Source organism: Borostomias antarcticus (genome assembly GCF_949987555.1).
Source record: "Borostomias antarcticus genome assembly, chromosome: 1".
Classification (NCBI taxonomy): domain Eukaryota; kingdom Metazoa; phylum Chordata; class Actinopteri; order Stomiiformes; family Stomiidae; genus Borostomias; species Borostomias antarcticus.
The window spans coordinates 30,884,495-30,901,232 of NC_140234.1; the positions used below are offsets into that span (position 1 = coordinate 30,884,495).

Sequence of the window (16,738 nt, forward strand, 5' to 3'; positions counted from 1 at the left end):
GCTCACTGACATTATGGTGATGCATCGTTTACAGGACGATTGACAAACTGTGCGGTTAGAATAGGTGAGAATCTAACTGGGTTAAACTGGAAGGGCTCCCCCTGAATCGGGACATTCAGACGGAGACGTCTGTATAACGTCTCTCGTTGGTTAGAATCACACCATGCTTTCAGAGGGTCTTCACAGTGGAACTCCACACACCAGGCCACACCTACTGCCTGCCTCAGTCGCTGTCGGCTCTGTACAGGTACTTCATCATCAGGTTGTCCACTTTCTTCTTCCTCTGCTTCGCCTCCTTCTTGCTAGGGGGCGGGCCTTCGGCCGGCGGGCCGCCCTCTCGCTCCCCCTCTGGGCTGGACGCCTGGCGACTCGGGGCTCTCTTCACACTGTTGGCGCTCCGGTAGGAGATGGTGGAGGCTCCGGAGCTCGATCCGGACTCCGAGTCCGATTCGGAGTCGGAGGAAGAAGAGGAAGAGGAGGAGGACTGTTCCTTCTTCCTGGACTTTTTCCTAGACTTCTTGCCTTTCTTCCTGGAGCTGCTACTCTTGCGGCCGCCGTCGTCGGAGCTGTCCGACTCCGAGCTGTGGCTCCTCCTCTTTTTCTTGGTCTTCCCTCTCTTGCTCTGGCTGCGGCTGCTCGCTCTGCTGGACGTCCGGCAGTCCACCGCCGAGGCCGAGCGCCTGAGGCCGCTCCCACCGCCGCCACTGTCCGCCTCCCGGACGCTGCGGACACTCCTGCGGCCGTCGTCGTCATCATCGGCCTTCCCTCCTTCCCCCTCCGAGTCGTCCAGGCTGCTCCGTTTGAACTTGATGGGTTTGAAGCTCAGCACCTCGTTGATGGCCTTCTCCAGGTCCGGGTCCAGGTAGCTGCGGTGGCTGACCGGCTTGATGTCCGAGGCGTCCGGCAGGCCGTCGGCGGCGCCGGCTGAGGAGCGGGCTCGGGGGGGTGGCATGGAGAGGCTCCGCCCCGTGGAGGAGTGGGGGCTGTAGGCCGACGTCCTCTCGCTGAACGCCACGCTGCGCCCGTCGTCCAGGTCGTCGAACTCGCTGAGGTGGCAGCTGCGCGCCGCGGACATGCGGGAGTCGAGGCGGCTCACGCTGCCGGGGCTGCGCCGGCTGAGGCAGGGGCTGCTGGGGCTGCGTCCGTACCGGTCGCCCCCGCGGCCCGACAGGCCCAGGGCGGACTTGGCGTCGTCGTCGTCCGGCGTCAGCCCGCGACGCGTCGACCCCGCCCAGCTGGGAGGGATGGAGGAGACGGTGGACTCTTTGTCGAAGTCGCCCCAGCGGCTGTCCAGGCCCTTCCTGGCAGAGTAGGCCTGGGAGATGACCGAGCTCCGGCCATCCAGGTCCTCCTTCCTCCAGGAGGCCACGGAGTACGAGTCGTCCTGGGGGTCCTTGGGCTTGGCCTTGCGGAAGGAGGAGAGGGTCTCCGGGGGGTCGGAGCTCTCCTTCAGGGTGCTGAAGAGGGAACTCTCGTCCCCTTTGCCCCCGATGGAGTCCTTGATGCTGGAGCGTTTCCTGTAGCTGAGGGAGCTCATCACAGACACCGGCCGGCTCGGCTCGGCTTCTTTACCTTCTCTAGCTTCCTTCCACTCCTTCCCCTCCTTCGCGTCTACGTTCGCCGCAAATCTAGAGACGGAGGCGCGACAGAGGGAGGGAGCGAGGTCGAGGGGACAGAAAGGAGGATGGATTCCAGGATACGAGGAAAAATCAATATGGATGGAGGTGAAACAAGAAAGAGAGAGAGAGAGAGAGAATGATGGATGAATAGTAAACTTTAAAGTTGAGAGTTGAATGATACTGTAGCAGGAATAAGATGATGAAGGTTTCAAAAGATTGAATTGAGTGGAAAGAAAACTGAAAATAACTAATATGCATGAAGGAACGACCTTCACAGGACAGCTTCCGCACAGACTAAACTAAACCATAGATACCGGACCTGTACAGACCCGACTACATGTAAGATCAAAGTCTAAACCTCCTCTAACGAGTTCTACATTGATTGAGAGTGGAATATTGATTTGCATTCATATCTACTGTATATGCTTCACAAGATTGTAGTCAAGCATCTCATTTACATCTGCTTCAGCAGGGTGGCTGGAAGCACTTTAGTCTGGGTATTTCTATTGTGAATGTGAGTTTAAGTGTGTGTGTGTGTGTGCGCGTGTGTGTGTGTGTGTGTCTACTCAAACTTCAAGATGGAGTGTAGATGTGGAGCTCTCCCGGTAGAGGGGAGTCCATGGGGACACACAGTTGAGGGGGATTTTAAACTTTTCAGAGTTGTGAGAGGCTCAAGTGTGGGAGCGGGAGGTGTGTGTGGGGGGGGGGGGACTTGTGAGAAGTTAAATCTTCTGGTAAGGAGACAAATCTAGGGCAATCGAAGTTGTCAGCTGGCAGACACATCCATTAATCTCAGGGAGAGAGGGGGTGTGGTCAGGTACACAATGCCAGCTGGCCACCGGGCACGTCGATAAATCTGCCAAGGAGGCAGCTCTCTATAAAAAGGCCCCTGTCTTCAAGGGAGTGACATTAAAGACAAAGTGGCTGAGAAATAGACTTGGGTTGTAATAAAATGCCCCTGGTTTGGCTAAGTGCTCTCTTCTGAGTCCTCTGGCTTCCCTTGGGGCTGAGTGCCCGGACCCAACTACCTGTACTGACCGGAGGGGGGTTTACTACTCGCTACTCAAACCAAGAGACCCCCAGCTGAGGCCTGGACGCCTGCCTGTAATGGCTGACGTGGTGTTTAGGTGTTTGCTGTTTTATGTCGTTTTTTTTCTTGCACTGTCCTGTCATGTCCATCAGCGTATGCCTTAACCCTAGTGAAGTTCCTACTGTAGTATGTTTAAACTATGGACATGGCGGATAAACTGATCTTGAATCTTGAATGAAAGGGTAAAGGGGAAGAGGGAGGAGCGGAGGAGAAGGAGTAGAGGAGGAGATGAAGGAGTAGAGGAGGAGGTGAAGGAGTAGAGGGGGGGGGCACAGTACTGACCTTCTTTCCTTACAACTGCAGACACTCGAACCAACCCAACCCTACAGTGGCTTAGCCTGCTGTTTGTATCCCCATAGGTCTACCACAGACAGGAGGACAGGGAGAGGAGGAGGGGGAGGAGAGGAGGAGAGAGAGGAGGAGAGGGGAGGGAGGAGGAGTAGGGGGAGGAGATGGAGGACAGGAGGAGGGGGAGGAGATACCCACCTGGAGCTCTTGAGGCTGCCGTCGTCAGAGAGGTTCTTGGCAGAGCCTTTGTTTTTGGAGAGCCAGGACTTCACCCCGTCCACACGATCCTCCACCTCAGAGTCTGTGTCTGATTCCCCCTCTCTGTGGAGCGGGATGGACACAACATGTCAGTATTTACACACGGGGGGGGGGGAGAGAGAGAGAGAGAAGGAGAGTAGGACAAGAGGGGGGGACGGGGATGCCAGAGACAGGGGGTGAAGACGTAAGAGCGGTAAGAAGGAAAGACGAGAGAGAAAAAGAGGAGTGTTTGGGAAGTTAGTGAGCGACCGAGGCTAGATTTGTTTTGGTAGTGAACACAGCAGCATGGCCACATGCAGGATCACAGGAGTTTGAGATAACACACACACACACACACACACACACACACACACACACACACACACACACACACACACACACACACACACACACACACACACACACACACACACACACACACACACACACACTAACACACACAGACAGACACAGACACTAACACACACACACACACAGACACTAACACACACACACAGTCCCCCTCCTATACACTCCAAACCCACACCATGCTGCTGTGCACACACACACACCCACACTCCCTGTTAGAGGGAGTGTTATCAGTGAGGGTCCTGCAGTTAGCTGGTGCCAGAGACCAGCGCGAGGCTTCTAGAAACAGATCAGTTCCATTTCACTCTCATCCAAAGTGTGTGGGGGGGGGGGGGGGGGGGGGCAGAGCTGAGTTTGGGTGGATCTACAGTACTAAGAGAGTGGGTACAAAATGGACGGATCTCTCTCTCTCTCTCTCTCTCTCTCTCTCTCTCTCTCTCTGCACATAGACCCCGAAATTACTTTCAGCTCATAACGAAATGATTTCATGCACAGCTTGCACTGTGCTGCACAGTTTCCTCTCTAAATTACCAGGATGCATGGACAGACCCCTGCTGGAGGAGGGGTGGGGGGTTGTCAGAGAATCTGACATGAACTACACGAGCACAACTCTCATTAAGTGCTGTCAAAGCGCAGAGCTCGTGTGGTGCTGTGAAATTAAGCTGTTACAGCTTAATAATACAACCGGTACGGAGGGGTGGTGTGTGTGTGTGTGTATGTGTGTGTGTCTGGGGCGGGTAAGCCTGCTAAGTGCTTACTGTGCTTTGTTATATATTATAACGTTCATTTGTTCATATGTTATATGTTCATATTATAGATTACAGGGATAGCTAACACATAATGGCCTTCCATATAGGCAACTTCTCTGTAACTTTTTGTGCACTCTCCTGTTAGTCATGTTTCTCTTATGAAGTATCCAGCCCATGTTTATTGCTCTGTATATGTTCTTAGCCAATAAACATTTTCCAGGAGCTTGCTCAATTGTATCGTTGAGAGCAGTGTCAGTCAGGGAAGAATTTTTCACAGTTCACTTTTCTGGCCCCCCGGGTGAAACTTTTTTTTGCTTCCCTCTGGAATATGTAGGGGTGAGACCTATGCCCACCCTCCCATTGCTCTCTGTAAAGCGCATTGGGTTGCCTCTGTGTATGAAATGCACTATACAAATAAAGTTTGATTTGATGAAGTGTGCGGTAACTGTGGTGGGCAGGGCTCGGGGGCGGAGGTTGTTTGAGAAGGACGGACGAGGGGGAGGATATGTGAACTCCTCTCTCTCTCGGCCTGCTAGTCTGCGGACGCGGCCCGCCTGATTGTTATTGTGACAGAGTGGGCGGTGAGCGTTTGTTTTTGTCACGGTGGCGGTCAATAAGACACGGTAAACAGCGGCCAAAGAGGCCCCGGGAGAGCCTTAGCTAGCTGGAGCTAGCCTAAGTTGTTAGTCCAGTTAGTCCAGGGTTGTTTGCTCATCTCCTCACCTTAAGGATAAAACCTGGGTTGGATTTATGCGTTTGTCCGGGTTTTGCGAGTTAACACTTCCCAAAGCCTTTAAAGATAAGTATTTTATCCTTTCGCTTATCTGGAAATGCACTGCTTTGAATTACAATTCCAGCCACAGGAGTAATAATAGAACTGATGGTGTTTGGAATAAGGAAAAGGAAGGAATTGGTTTTGAGGGATGGTTTGGCTGGCTTGTTTTTCTTCTCTTGACCTTGACCATATTGCCGGAGCTACAGTACCAGGGAAAATCCTTTTAGTTAGTGCATAGGCAAGAATCTAAACAGATAAAAACCTTATTAAAATCAAAAGAATAGGAGCATACAATTCATTTTTAAGCCTGGGCCGGGGAATGCTGTAGAATCAATGAGCCTGTTTCTAGGCTACAGTTAGTAAGTAGCAGTCTGGCCACTATTGATCAGGGATGATGGTGGCATCAGTATGGTTGTGCCTAACTGTATATCACAGCGTGATTTTGAAAGGTCCTCATCTAGGAGGGGGTTGACGGACTTCTCGCAGACGCAGGTAGCGGCTCCCCTCTGGTAGTGAGTTGAGACGTGTTCCCAGCACACAAAGAAGCCCCCCCCCCCCCCCCCCCCCCCTCCCTGGCCGGAACCAGAGCAGGAACTGCAGACACTTCATCATCAAGCACTTCACACTTGGCATCACCCACAATTTATGTCCTTGACCGCCACATCATTAGTTAAGCCCTGCCCGAAGCCCAGGGGAAGGAAAACAAACAGCTACTGTGTGGAGGGAGGGGGACATTAATTGTCTGTGACAATCGGTCGCCACTGGTTGTACATCTCTGTTCCACGCTATTACATTCATCATTAGCCGTCATGGATCTCCCTGCTCTAGACTGCAATGTTTACCCACAGAATAGAAGACGTTTTCAATAGAAGTTCAGCCTGAACCACATCTGGCTGTCTGGAGAGTTACTGTACACACACTGCCTACTGGAAAGCGTGCGCTTTGCGTATGGATTCTGAATCTGGGATTAGATCATGACGGGAATACTGTGATGGTGACAGTATATTTTTTCTCTCTCTATCGCTCCTTTTTCAGCCTTAGTGCCAGGATGCTAAAGGTGAACCGTACTGTATCTGACTCATCATTACTAGGTTCAAGAGCCAAGACATTTTAATTTCTCTAGTAGGTACCACAATGACTTTGATGTGACATGTCAACAGTCAATCACTCCTACATACAACACATGGAACACTTAAGATAAATGGGACATAAATAAGTGAAAAGACAATGGCCGGGTTTCCCGATAAAGAACCTTCTTATGGAACCCTTCTTAAGCAACCCTTTGCATGGGAGTTAAGAAGTACTTTGGAGTTAAGAAGCTTCTTAACTCGTTCGGGAAACCCGGCCAATTACAGTAATGTCATCATCTTATGCCTGTGTTGCCTACTGTGATAGACATTACATTAGCTTTCTGTGCCCTCTCCTCTCCACGCCTAAGAAGAACGCTGCCAGCAGCAGTCATTATCAATAGAAGGGACCACGTTGACACGAGGCATGAATGGCTTAGAGCCAGAGGTTAACACTACGTGCGAGCCACTCGCCAGACGAGCAACAGAGCTTTTTGTAGGACATTTGAGGATTCTGCATTATTTAGCAAGTGCGTGTGAAAGATTGATGGGGTACATGACCTCCTGTTCCTCTGAGGGAGAGTTGTCACCGTAGAGCCACTGAAGCAGTCACATCCTATCCGGAGCAGCACTCTGAAATATTCAACAGGGCTCCCGAGAGACAGAGGCCGCACAGCGCAGAATGCTGTTCAAACAGGGAACCGCTGTGTCCGACATGAACCCCCGCCCACCCCCCCAAGGACACGGCAGAGTGCTAAACACTGGGCGAGAAAGGGTTCTCACAGGAAAGTGGTGGGGGTCCGAGAACGTAACCCTGGGAGACGCCACAGGCTGACCAGGAAGCACGGCACTTGCACCCAGCAATGGAAACTTATACCAACAGTTGAACCACCATGATATGTTAAATCTGCTGCTCTTGGTTAAAAGGGTTACTGGGCAGATAACAACAAGGAAACTCAAAGGGGTTGGAGAAGCTTGTTGTCAATGGCGTTCATGCAATTCAGTATCATGCAATGAAAAGTGGAGCAAATAAAGGTATGAAGGAATTGCAGATCACTGGAATAATGATGCAGTATCACTGGGTTTTTTCTGGGGTTTTGTACAGTATGTATAATATAATTATAATGTATGTATACGATAATGATAATATATGTATGTATAATATGCTCTATTGCCCTTTTGTAGAGACATATGGGCCATGACAACAGTCAGGAGCTCATTGGACTAGACACTAGACACACAATGAACTAATCTCTCCCAGAGAAAATGCTCAGATCTTTTATATTTACTGTATTTGTGCTTTCTTTTTTTTATGTGGAACTGCTACTGAATACTGCATCTTTTCCAGTGAAGAGTTGACAGACAATTCCACAACAGTTTATGAATGTCACACGAGCTCCAGGTCCTCACGTTCGGTTCTTTCGTTTCTGATACTTTGTCACCATGTCTTGTAAACTGGCCATGAGGATGGACGCCACAGAGAGAGACACGGGGAAAAAACAACAACCAAACAACAAAACAAAAATAATCAGAGGAAAAAGTGAGACACTGCAGGTACAGTTCAAACATACCAAATAAACAGGAGATGAAAAATGCATAAAAGGATAGTGGATATCATGACTGATGTTGCAGTAACACTTTGTTCTACAGGCATCCACCTACAGTAGGGGGGAAGATATAACTGCAGCACATTTTTTCACACCAGACAATAGCCTTCATATCCATGAGGTCTCTGACTCAACACGTCACAGTACCCTCATCCCCTTCTTTCTAGTTTACAGTGTGAAGAACAAAGACTAGTAAACTACCGAATCCTGACTCACAGCGCTATTCGCTGATGAAAATCAGAGGGAAAAAAGCTTCCTTTCTGGGACAGGTGCTCGTAAACAAACAAACAAACAAGGCTCAGTGGGAATCAGACAGTGAATAAATAACAACTAGAGCTCACCGCCATGTTTTTTTTTTTTACGGTAGCATGTCTCACTGAGGGTTGGGGAGTATTTAATTAAAAAAGGACAAGAAAAATTAAGCACAGCAGTTTTCCATGCATAAATGTGTCAGCGTGTGTGAATAAGATATTACTGAGTCTATGTATGTAGAGTCCTCCATTGATTGCTTTAACCAGAGCCTCTTTGAATGGGGCATCCTTCACCCCCTCCCCCAATGGTCATGAAAGATGGGAATAAAAATGTACAATGTGCAGCAAATAATCTATTCAGGCACTAAGAGAGACGCCCTTACCTGTTGATGAGGTCTTCATTGTCATCGCTCTCCATCTCGTCCTCAATGGCGGCCTGAAGGTCACCAATCCTTTTGAACGCTAACTTGAGATCCGCCTGCAGACTCTGATTGGCTGCCTCCAAACTTTCGATATCCATTTCCTGTTGGAGCAAGGCGAGGCACAATAAGCTCCTGCAGAGGATAAAGAGATGCAGTAGGTACTATACCTACTGTACAATAGCTGCTGGGAACCATGAAAGAGGAACATCAATTATAAAGCTAGTTATCTACTAGGGCCTTTGTATAAATCCAACGTGACTCTGGGCACTGTAGCCATCAATTATATCTTCAGTTAAGCCATTAACCAGTTAAAGCAGCCAGTCATACAACACTGTTATAGACTCCCCAGACATGCTTCTTACCAGTCATACTACACTGTTATAGACTCCCCCAGACATGCTTCTTACCAGTCCTACTACACTGTTATAGACTCCCCAGACTGTTATAGACTCCCCAGACATGCTTCTTACCAGTCCTACTACACTGTTATAGACTCCCCAGACTGTTATAGACTCCCCAGACTGTTATAGACTCCCCAGACTGTTAAAGACTCCCCAGACTGTTATAGACTCCCCAGACTGTTAAAGACTCCCCAGACTGTTATAGACTCCCCAGACTGTTAAAGACTCCCCAGACTGTTAAAGACTCCCCAGACTGTTATAGACTCCCCAGACATGCTTCCTGTCGTACCAGCTCGTGTTTCTTGCGGCTGGCCTCAGCCTCTTTCTTCACTAGCTCTCCCATCTCCTCCTTCACGTCTCGGATCTGCCTCTGAAGACGCTTGTTCTGCTCCTTCTCCCGGTTCTCGCTGGTGCTGCGGTGGTCGCGTTCCTCCATCAGCTTCTCAAGGTTCTCCTTCAGGCGTGCTACGAGGCTCTAAGGGACCACATAGAGGAACAGCGGGAAGGAACCACAGAGAGAGAAACCACATTAGGAACAGTTGGAGGGCCAACTTCTAGTAAGGGGGCCAAGAAGACCACGGAAATGCAGGTGTGTTGACACAGAGTCAAACTTTATATACTTATTGACATATCTTACAAAACAAAACCCTACTATTTATCAACAAACATTAAGAATTGTGCATCTGTGTAAACCAGCAAAATACTTTTGACTAATAGTATGCATCAAATAAGATTCTTTTGTATTTCCCCTCCTAGCGAAAGCTGATTTCAGCCTCCAGCCTTAACACAAAGTGAAAACCTTGTTGAAAATGTATTATTAGCTGCCATCCACGTCCATGTTCTGACCCGAGAGTGGGAGTGTGCTCAGCCTCCACAGCTCTGTATTGATTTAGTTTGTCCACCTTTGCTTCTCTGACTACCTGAAATATTAAGCTACTGGGCTTATGTGCTCTGGTGGTGCAAAAATTCTGAGGTAAAATTAGTTTTACTTTTTGTCTAAAAGATAGTAGAGAGAAAGAACTCTGGCACACTTACCTAAGTAATCTACTTATTAAACATGTGTCGATCGTCTGATCTTCATCAGGTGGTGTCTGACAGAGAGAGCCACACAACCTGATGAGGGTCACACGACCGAAACGCGTTTACTAAACTGATTGACTGCAGGTGAAGAAGGCAGTGTGCGGGAGTTCTTTCTCTCTGCTAAAGTTGACCCTTCTACTCTGTACAGTAATGTTCACAAGACGGAAAGCATGGAGTTAGGAAGTGAGCCCAATGCACACGGTATCGTGTGCCAAGGCGCATTCCATAAGTTCTGTAGCGGCAGGAAGATAAGATGTGAGTTCTGTCTGCGCACGGCTCACACCTGGCGTCAGAATACAACCATGTTCCATGGGCTTCACCCGCTTCAAAACAATTGGGACTGTTGTCTGTCTGTCTGTCTGTCTGTGTCTGTCTGTCTGTCTGTGTCTGTCTGTGTCTGTATCTCTCTCTCTCTCTCTCTCTCTATCACGCAGAACACTCATCAGCTGCAGTCACTTAGCATGTGCTTTGGCCTTACAGTAATTCTGCAGAGCTACAGTAGTAACCACCCAAGTGAAAGACGCTAAAATGAACACAGAGGCATTTTGTCTGGTTTGAAAACAGTTTTCAATTTTTCCCTGGCAGCCCGCCGACTATAACCTTTATTCTTTACTTCTGCTTTTGTCTTGGGAAATATCAGAAAAGTAATTTTAAAATGACAGAATAACAAATGATATTGTGAAGTGAATGTAATAAGGCCAGAGGACACAGGGAGCAGGAGCCGGTTCATAACTTGGCATTCTGACTGCATGAGAGTTGGGGAAGAGCTACAAACACAGATAACAAACAAACAAACAAACAAACACACATAACAAACAAACAAACAAACAAACACACATAACAAACAAACAAACACACATAACAAACAAACAAACAAGAATAACGAGACACTGTTGGCAGAGCCAAAAAGAGGGAATGGCAGACCTCCAAGTTGGAATGTTAATGAGGAATATTTCTTTACAAGTTTTTCTTCTACACGCACACAAACACACACACACACACACAGGTTTGCACAAACACATGCCTACACTCCCGGCCCCGAACTGACCTCCAGGCGCTTGACCTGCGTCTTCTCAAATTCCAGCTTGGTCTCCATCTCGCGGATCTTGGCCTCCTGCCGACTGACCAGAGACTTCTCCACCATGGACTGCTCCTGGAACTCCAGCTGGCTCTGCATGGCCTGGAGCTGCATGCACACACACACACACACGCGCGCACAGGCACGCACGCGCGCGCACACACACACACACACACACACACACACACACACACACACACACACACACACACACACACACACACACACACACACACACTTCAGTTCACTGGCCGATCATTCATCGCCACTGATATTGGGACCGCATCCAGAGCAAACTCCATTCAGAGGTCATCTATACTGTTAATCACCGACTCCAAACCCACACGTACCTCCACATACTGTAGGCTGTGGCTTATTCTGGAGCCATTCTTCCCCAAGGGGGGTATGCAGTGAGTTACGACTTGACCTCCAAAAAGCTCTTCATCATTGTTCACTCAGCACCGAGTTAAAAGACGTGAGAAGACATGGCATCTCAAGCGGGGAATTTTCTAAGGCCTGAGGGGTGACGGATCTCATCTATCAGAGTGGGGGAAGATTTCCCTTTTTAGGAATCGCCAGATGTACCTCCCAATTGAGTTTGGCCCGGTTCAGAACAGGAAAGCTAGGGCTTCAAACAGCAGCATTCCATCATTAGGCTGCGTCATATGCATTATTCAAAGCTTGTAGACCCGACGATTCAATCACAACTCACAATTTCGAGAGCTGCAAGGACCATTTCAAAGCAGCTGGAGGCTCTCTCGTTTTTTGGGAAATAATGATTTCCTGAGTCTTAGACGTGAAAACTTTGTGACCAACATGTTCACATTAGTGACCGCAACTGGCGGTTTGGTCCTGATGTTCTTTTTTTTTTTTTTACAGATTTACAAATATTTGAAGAAGATATGCTTCTGTGAATTTTGGTACACCTGAAATCCCTAAGCAGAGAAAAAGGTATTCAAAGATTCAGAGCTGTTCACACTTCTCACAGGACATGGACTTTGATGACAAAATACAGTATTACTATTTAGTGATCCTAAAACTGTTGTTTGTTAGATGGAGTGGGTTCTTCGCAACTTCAATTTGAGTAATATGAAAAAAAAGTAAAGAGTAAAAAAAAAAGAAGGTATTTTGGCCTCTAGCACATTTTGAGGACAGCCTACATCAGGACCAAACCTCCCGCCACGTTTTGATTAATCTCCCCGGAACCGATATGCATCAATGTCTAGTTTTAGTTCATTCTCTTCCAATCATATTTCCAAGAAAATATGAAAACGGAGACAAAGGAAAGGTTTCTCTGGCAAACCCCTGCGTCTGTGTTACATCACAGGAGCGTGTCCTTCCCAGCTCGGAGGGGACCGCCCCCCTGTGGGGGCTCACAGACCAGGGCTCAGGGACGTCCAATAACATGTCAGACCCCCTGCAGTAATGAGCGGGTAGGCTTACAGAGGGACAGAGAGAGAGAGAGAGAGAGAGAGGGAGAGAGAGAGGGAGAGAGAGATAGAGGGAGAGAAAAGAGGGAGAGAGAGATAGGGCGATAACCAGAGAGCGAGACAGACAGAGGGAGAGAAGGAGAGAGGGAGAGAGGGAGAAAAGAGGGAGGGAGGGAGGGCAATAGCCAGAGAGAGAGAGACAGACAGAGAGGGAGAGAAGGAGACATCTACTGGTTCCTGAGCCAGGGTCTGTGATGGTTATCAGACTGGAGTGTTGTGGAGAGACATGATCTTGTGTCTCTGGGGTCAGATCTCACGGCCACTACCAGGTCTGATCCCCCCTGCTCAACGGTGACAGGACCAGAGGGAACGCAGAGCGCACAGCGTCGGGGGCGGGGCCACGCAGAAACGGAACACGCCAGAACTCGACCCGGTGAAACAGACTGGATCGTTTGGTGTCACGATTTTGTGCGACCAATCTGACAGGCTGACACATCAATTACAGGAGGTCACACATCTGTGAGGGGGAGGGGGAGGTCTCTCTGAGGGGTAGGGGGGATGTCTCTCTGAGGGGTAGGGGGAGGTCTCTCTGAGGGGTAGGGGGAGGTCTCTCTCAGGGGTAGGGGGAGGTCTCTCTGAGGGGTAGGGGGAGGTCTCTCTGAGGGGTAGGGGGAGGTCTCTCTGAGGGGTAGGGGGAGGTCTCTCTGAGGGGTAGGGGGAGGTCTCTCTCAGGGGTAGGGGGAGGTCTCTCTCAGGGGTAGGGGGAGGTCTCTCTGAGGGGTAGGGGGAGGTCTCTCTGAGGGGTAGGGGGAGGTCTCTCTCAGGGGTAGGGGGAGGTCTCTCTGAGGGGTAGGGAGAGGTCTCTCTCAGGGGTAGGGGGAGGTCTCTCTGAGGGGTAGGGAGAGGTCTCTCTCAGGGGTAGGGGGTGGTCTTGTGGTGCTGTACCTTCTCCTGGATGTCCTGCTTCTCCCTGAGGGCCTCCTCCAGCTGGGCCTGCAGGTCGCTGATCTGGGCCAGGTTCTGGGACGACTACGCCACCCAGACACCCACGCACACACACGCACGCACACACACACACACACACACACACACACACGCGCGCACACACACACACATGCACACACAATTACACATGTGCACGCACACACACACACACACACACACACACACACACACACACACAGTGGGGGTTAGTCATTGAGCGAGTATTGATGAATGACACCTTGTCATAGATATCCCCACAGATAGTTTTATCCTGCTATATGAAATTCACATTCCTTGATGGTCACAAGAAATCCCACTACTACTACAAGTGTTGGAGGAGGCTGTTCAGTATTATATCAGCCACCCAAACAGTCCATGCAAATAATTGGGCACAAAGACGGATCCATTCATGCAAAGTGTTTTATAATGCTAATGTTCATGTTACAGCCATGTGGGTGGTTTAATAAGAAACGCTTCAGCTGTGATCCAATCAACAAATCCAGGTGAACAGGGGGTATTTCCCAAAGCGGTCTAACTGAGTAAGCCTGACCTGCACAAAGTAAAACCTGGAAAGTTACTCAGTTCAGTCCATGTCCCAGATTTGAAGAGTGGTCCAGGTTTTACTCATTGCTCAAGTCAGGCTTACTCAGTTAGCCAGCTGAGCTTTGTGAAATAGCCCCCAGGACCTCTATCAACAACAACAATAACAGGTCCTCTATCAACAACAACAACAACAACAACAGGTCCTCTATCAACAACAACAATAACAGGTCCTCTATCAACAACAACAATAACAGGTCCTCTATCAACAACAACAATAACAGGTCCTCTATCAACAACAACAACAACAATAACAGGTCCTCTATCAACAACAACAATAACAGGTCCTCTATCAACAACAGCAATTATTTACAAACAAAGAGAAGGAGGAGCTTACAAACCAACAACACGTCAATAAATCTGATTTCCCTGTGCCCTGTGTGAAATATGTGAGAGGTGTTTTTCCTTGCTGCTGTGGGAGCCCTGGGGACAATCTGCAGTCAGGCCCGGGCTCCAGACAGGAAGTGTTCATTAGGAGCTGGCACAGCTAGATCACTCATCATTTCATCAGCGTCACAGAGACCTGGTTCCATTTCCACTCCATAACCATCTGCAAACGCCGAGACATGAGGATGGGTGTGCTGCTGTCACCACACCAAATATACCTCCATATTACAATAATTAAAAGCGGAAGATGGAACTGGGAAGGAAATCCCACAGGCTGTAGAATATAGCTGGATTATAGCAGGCCTAATTCTCTCATTCATCCTATTTCATACATCTATTCAGAACATTTACATTTGGAATTTTCCAATGCAAATTAATGCTATTCCCTTGCCAGCTAATAACCATCGCAGATAATTGATAGCCTAACAGAGGCTTCCAACAAAGTGGGCCAGGGTGTGTGTGTGTGTCTGTGCATGTGTGTGTGCGTGTGTGCGTGTGTGTGTCTGTGCATGTGTGTGTGCGTGCGTGCATGTGTGTGTGTGCGTGTGTGTATGCGTGTGTGTGTGTCTGTGTGTGCGTCCGTGTGTGCGTGTGCATGCACGTGTGTGTGCGTGCGTCTGTGCGTGCGTGCGTGAATGCAGTGTGTGTGTGCGTATATATGTGTGTGTGTGTATATTTGAGCACATGCAGTGGTGCTGTATGCTACCTGAGCGACAGCCGCCTTGTGCTTCTTCATCAGCTCGTTCAGGTCCTCCTGGTCCTCCTCCATACGAGACTGCAGCTCGTTCTTCTCCCTCTGCAGCCTGCTCAACTGCTCCTCCAGCTGAGAGACAGAGAGACAGAGAGACAGAGAGACAGAGAGACAGAGAGACAGAGAGACAGAGACAGACAGACAGACAGACAGACAGACAGACAGACAGACAGACAGACAGACAGACAGACAGACAGACAGACAGACAGACAGACAGACAGAAAGAAAGAAAGAAAGAAAGAAAGAAAGAAAGAAAGAAAGAAAGAAAGAAAGAAAGAAAGAAAGAAAGAAAGAAAGAAAGAAAGAAAGAAAGAGTGGGTGGGAGAGAGAAAGAGAGTGAGAGAAAGAGAGAGAGAAAGAGAGAGAGGTTAAAGTGATATGCACAATGAGATGCAAAGGTCTTACCATGTCCTTTCATCTAACCTAAGACTCAGTGATGCGAAAATAAACACCCGACCTTGCCCCCCCCCCCCTGCCCCCCCGCAGCGTGTAGGACTGTACGATACATATACTGAGGAAAGAGGAGTCCACTTCTCCTTTAAGGTCAACCGGGCGCCTTGTCCCTCCCACACCCTCCCCTCTGACCGCTGGGGGCGGTGGGGCACGCAGGTTCACAGTCATCACCAAGCTCTCCAGTGGTCAATACTAGCAGCCTGCGCACACGCGCACGCACACGCACACAGGGTCGGTAACTTCTATGGGAGACAGCACAGGCATAATCTTATTTTGGTGATTACTTGGACAATACAGAAGGGGGGAGGGCAGTGAAGGGGAAGGGGGGGGGGCCTATGCTAATAAATGATGAATAATGTGGATATCATGGAGGGCTAATGAATCCATTAGGACATCGCTGGGAGAAGAGTGGCCGTGTGCAGTGTCCTGAACACGCTGGCATCCATCTCATTAACACAGAGCAACAACAAAACAAGAGCAGGGTGGATGATGGGCCGCATCTGGAGATGGATCTTAAGAAAAATAGACGAGGATTCTTTGATTAAGAATGTGGGAGTGAACAGTCTCATCAGTGGCAGGCGTCTGATTCGGCGTATTTTGATGAGGGGATCTGTTCCATTTGATTTGTTCCACTGATTTGAAGCGAAGAATTTGAGCCTCCTGATGAATTCCTCCATACATTGAGAAGCAAATGCATTATTTGATTTGATTTTATTAAAATGTAATTACTATGCATTTTATGTTGCAGAGAACAGTCACCAAGATCTGTTATTGCACAAGATCGGACTTCCATCCAAGAGGGAAATGCTACAGCATGTACATGATTTGGGGCATTACTAGCGCAGCGTTGGGTGACGGGTTTGAATCAGAAGTCAGGTCATCCTAGTAAGAGCTATTCCTGCTGTCAGCCTCGTACTGCTCAATTATACTGTCCCCCAAGCATGGGGGAGCGCTCACAAACAAAATACACAAACAGACACACACACACACACACACACACACAGGGAGTGCACAATATAGCTGCACTCAGACATGTTCACACACACACATTCTCACACGGTTACACTTACACTCACTCACTCACTCACTCACTCACTCAC

The 16,738-nt window shown here is 48.9% G+C and overlaps 1 protein-coding gene across 1 annotated transcript in view; it reads right to left on the reverse strand.

Moving 5' to 3' along the window:
* Nucleotides 1–223: 223 nt before the first annotated feature.
* LOC311312983 (unconventional myosin-XVIIIa-like) overlaps nt 224–16,738 on the reverse strand; it is a gene marked incomplete at both ends in the record, with an annotated part of 119,278 nt that continues 102,763 nt past the window's right edge. The window contains 8 exons of the mRNA XM_084442990.1: nt 224–1,628; nt 3,196–3,318; nt 7,605–7,649; nt 8,436–8,575; nt 9,165–9,350; nt 11,004–11,141; nt 13,409–13,492; nt 15,141–15,257. Coding sequence (XP_084299116.1) covers nt 224–1,628; nt 3,196–3,318; nt 7,605–7,649; nt 8,436–8,575; nt 9,165–9,350; nt 11,004–11,141; nt 13,409–13,492; nt 15,141–15,257 — 2,238 coding nt within the window. The remainder of the gene's footprint in view (nt 1,629–3,195; nt 3,319–7,604; nt 7,650–8,435; nt 8,576–9,164; nt 9,351–11,003; nt 11,142–13,408; nt 13,493–15,140; nt 15,258–16,738) is intronic.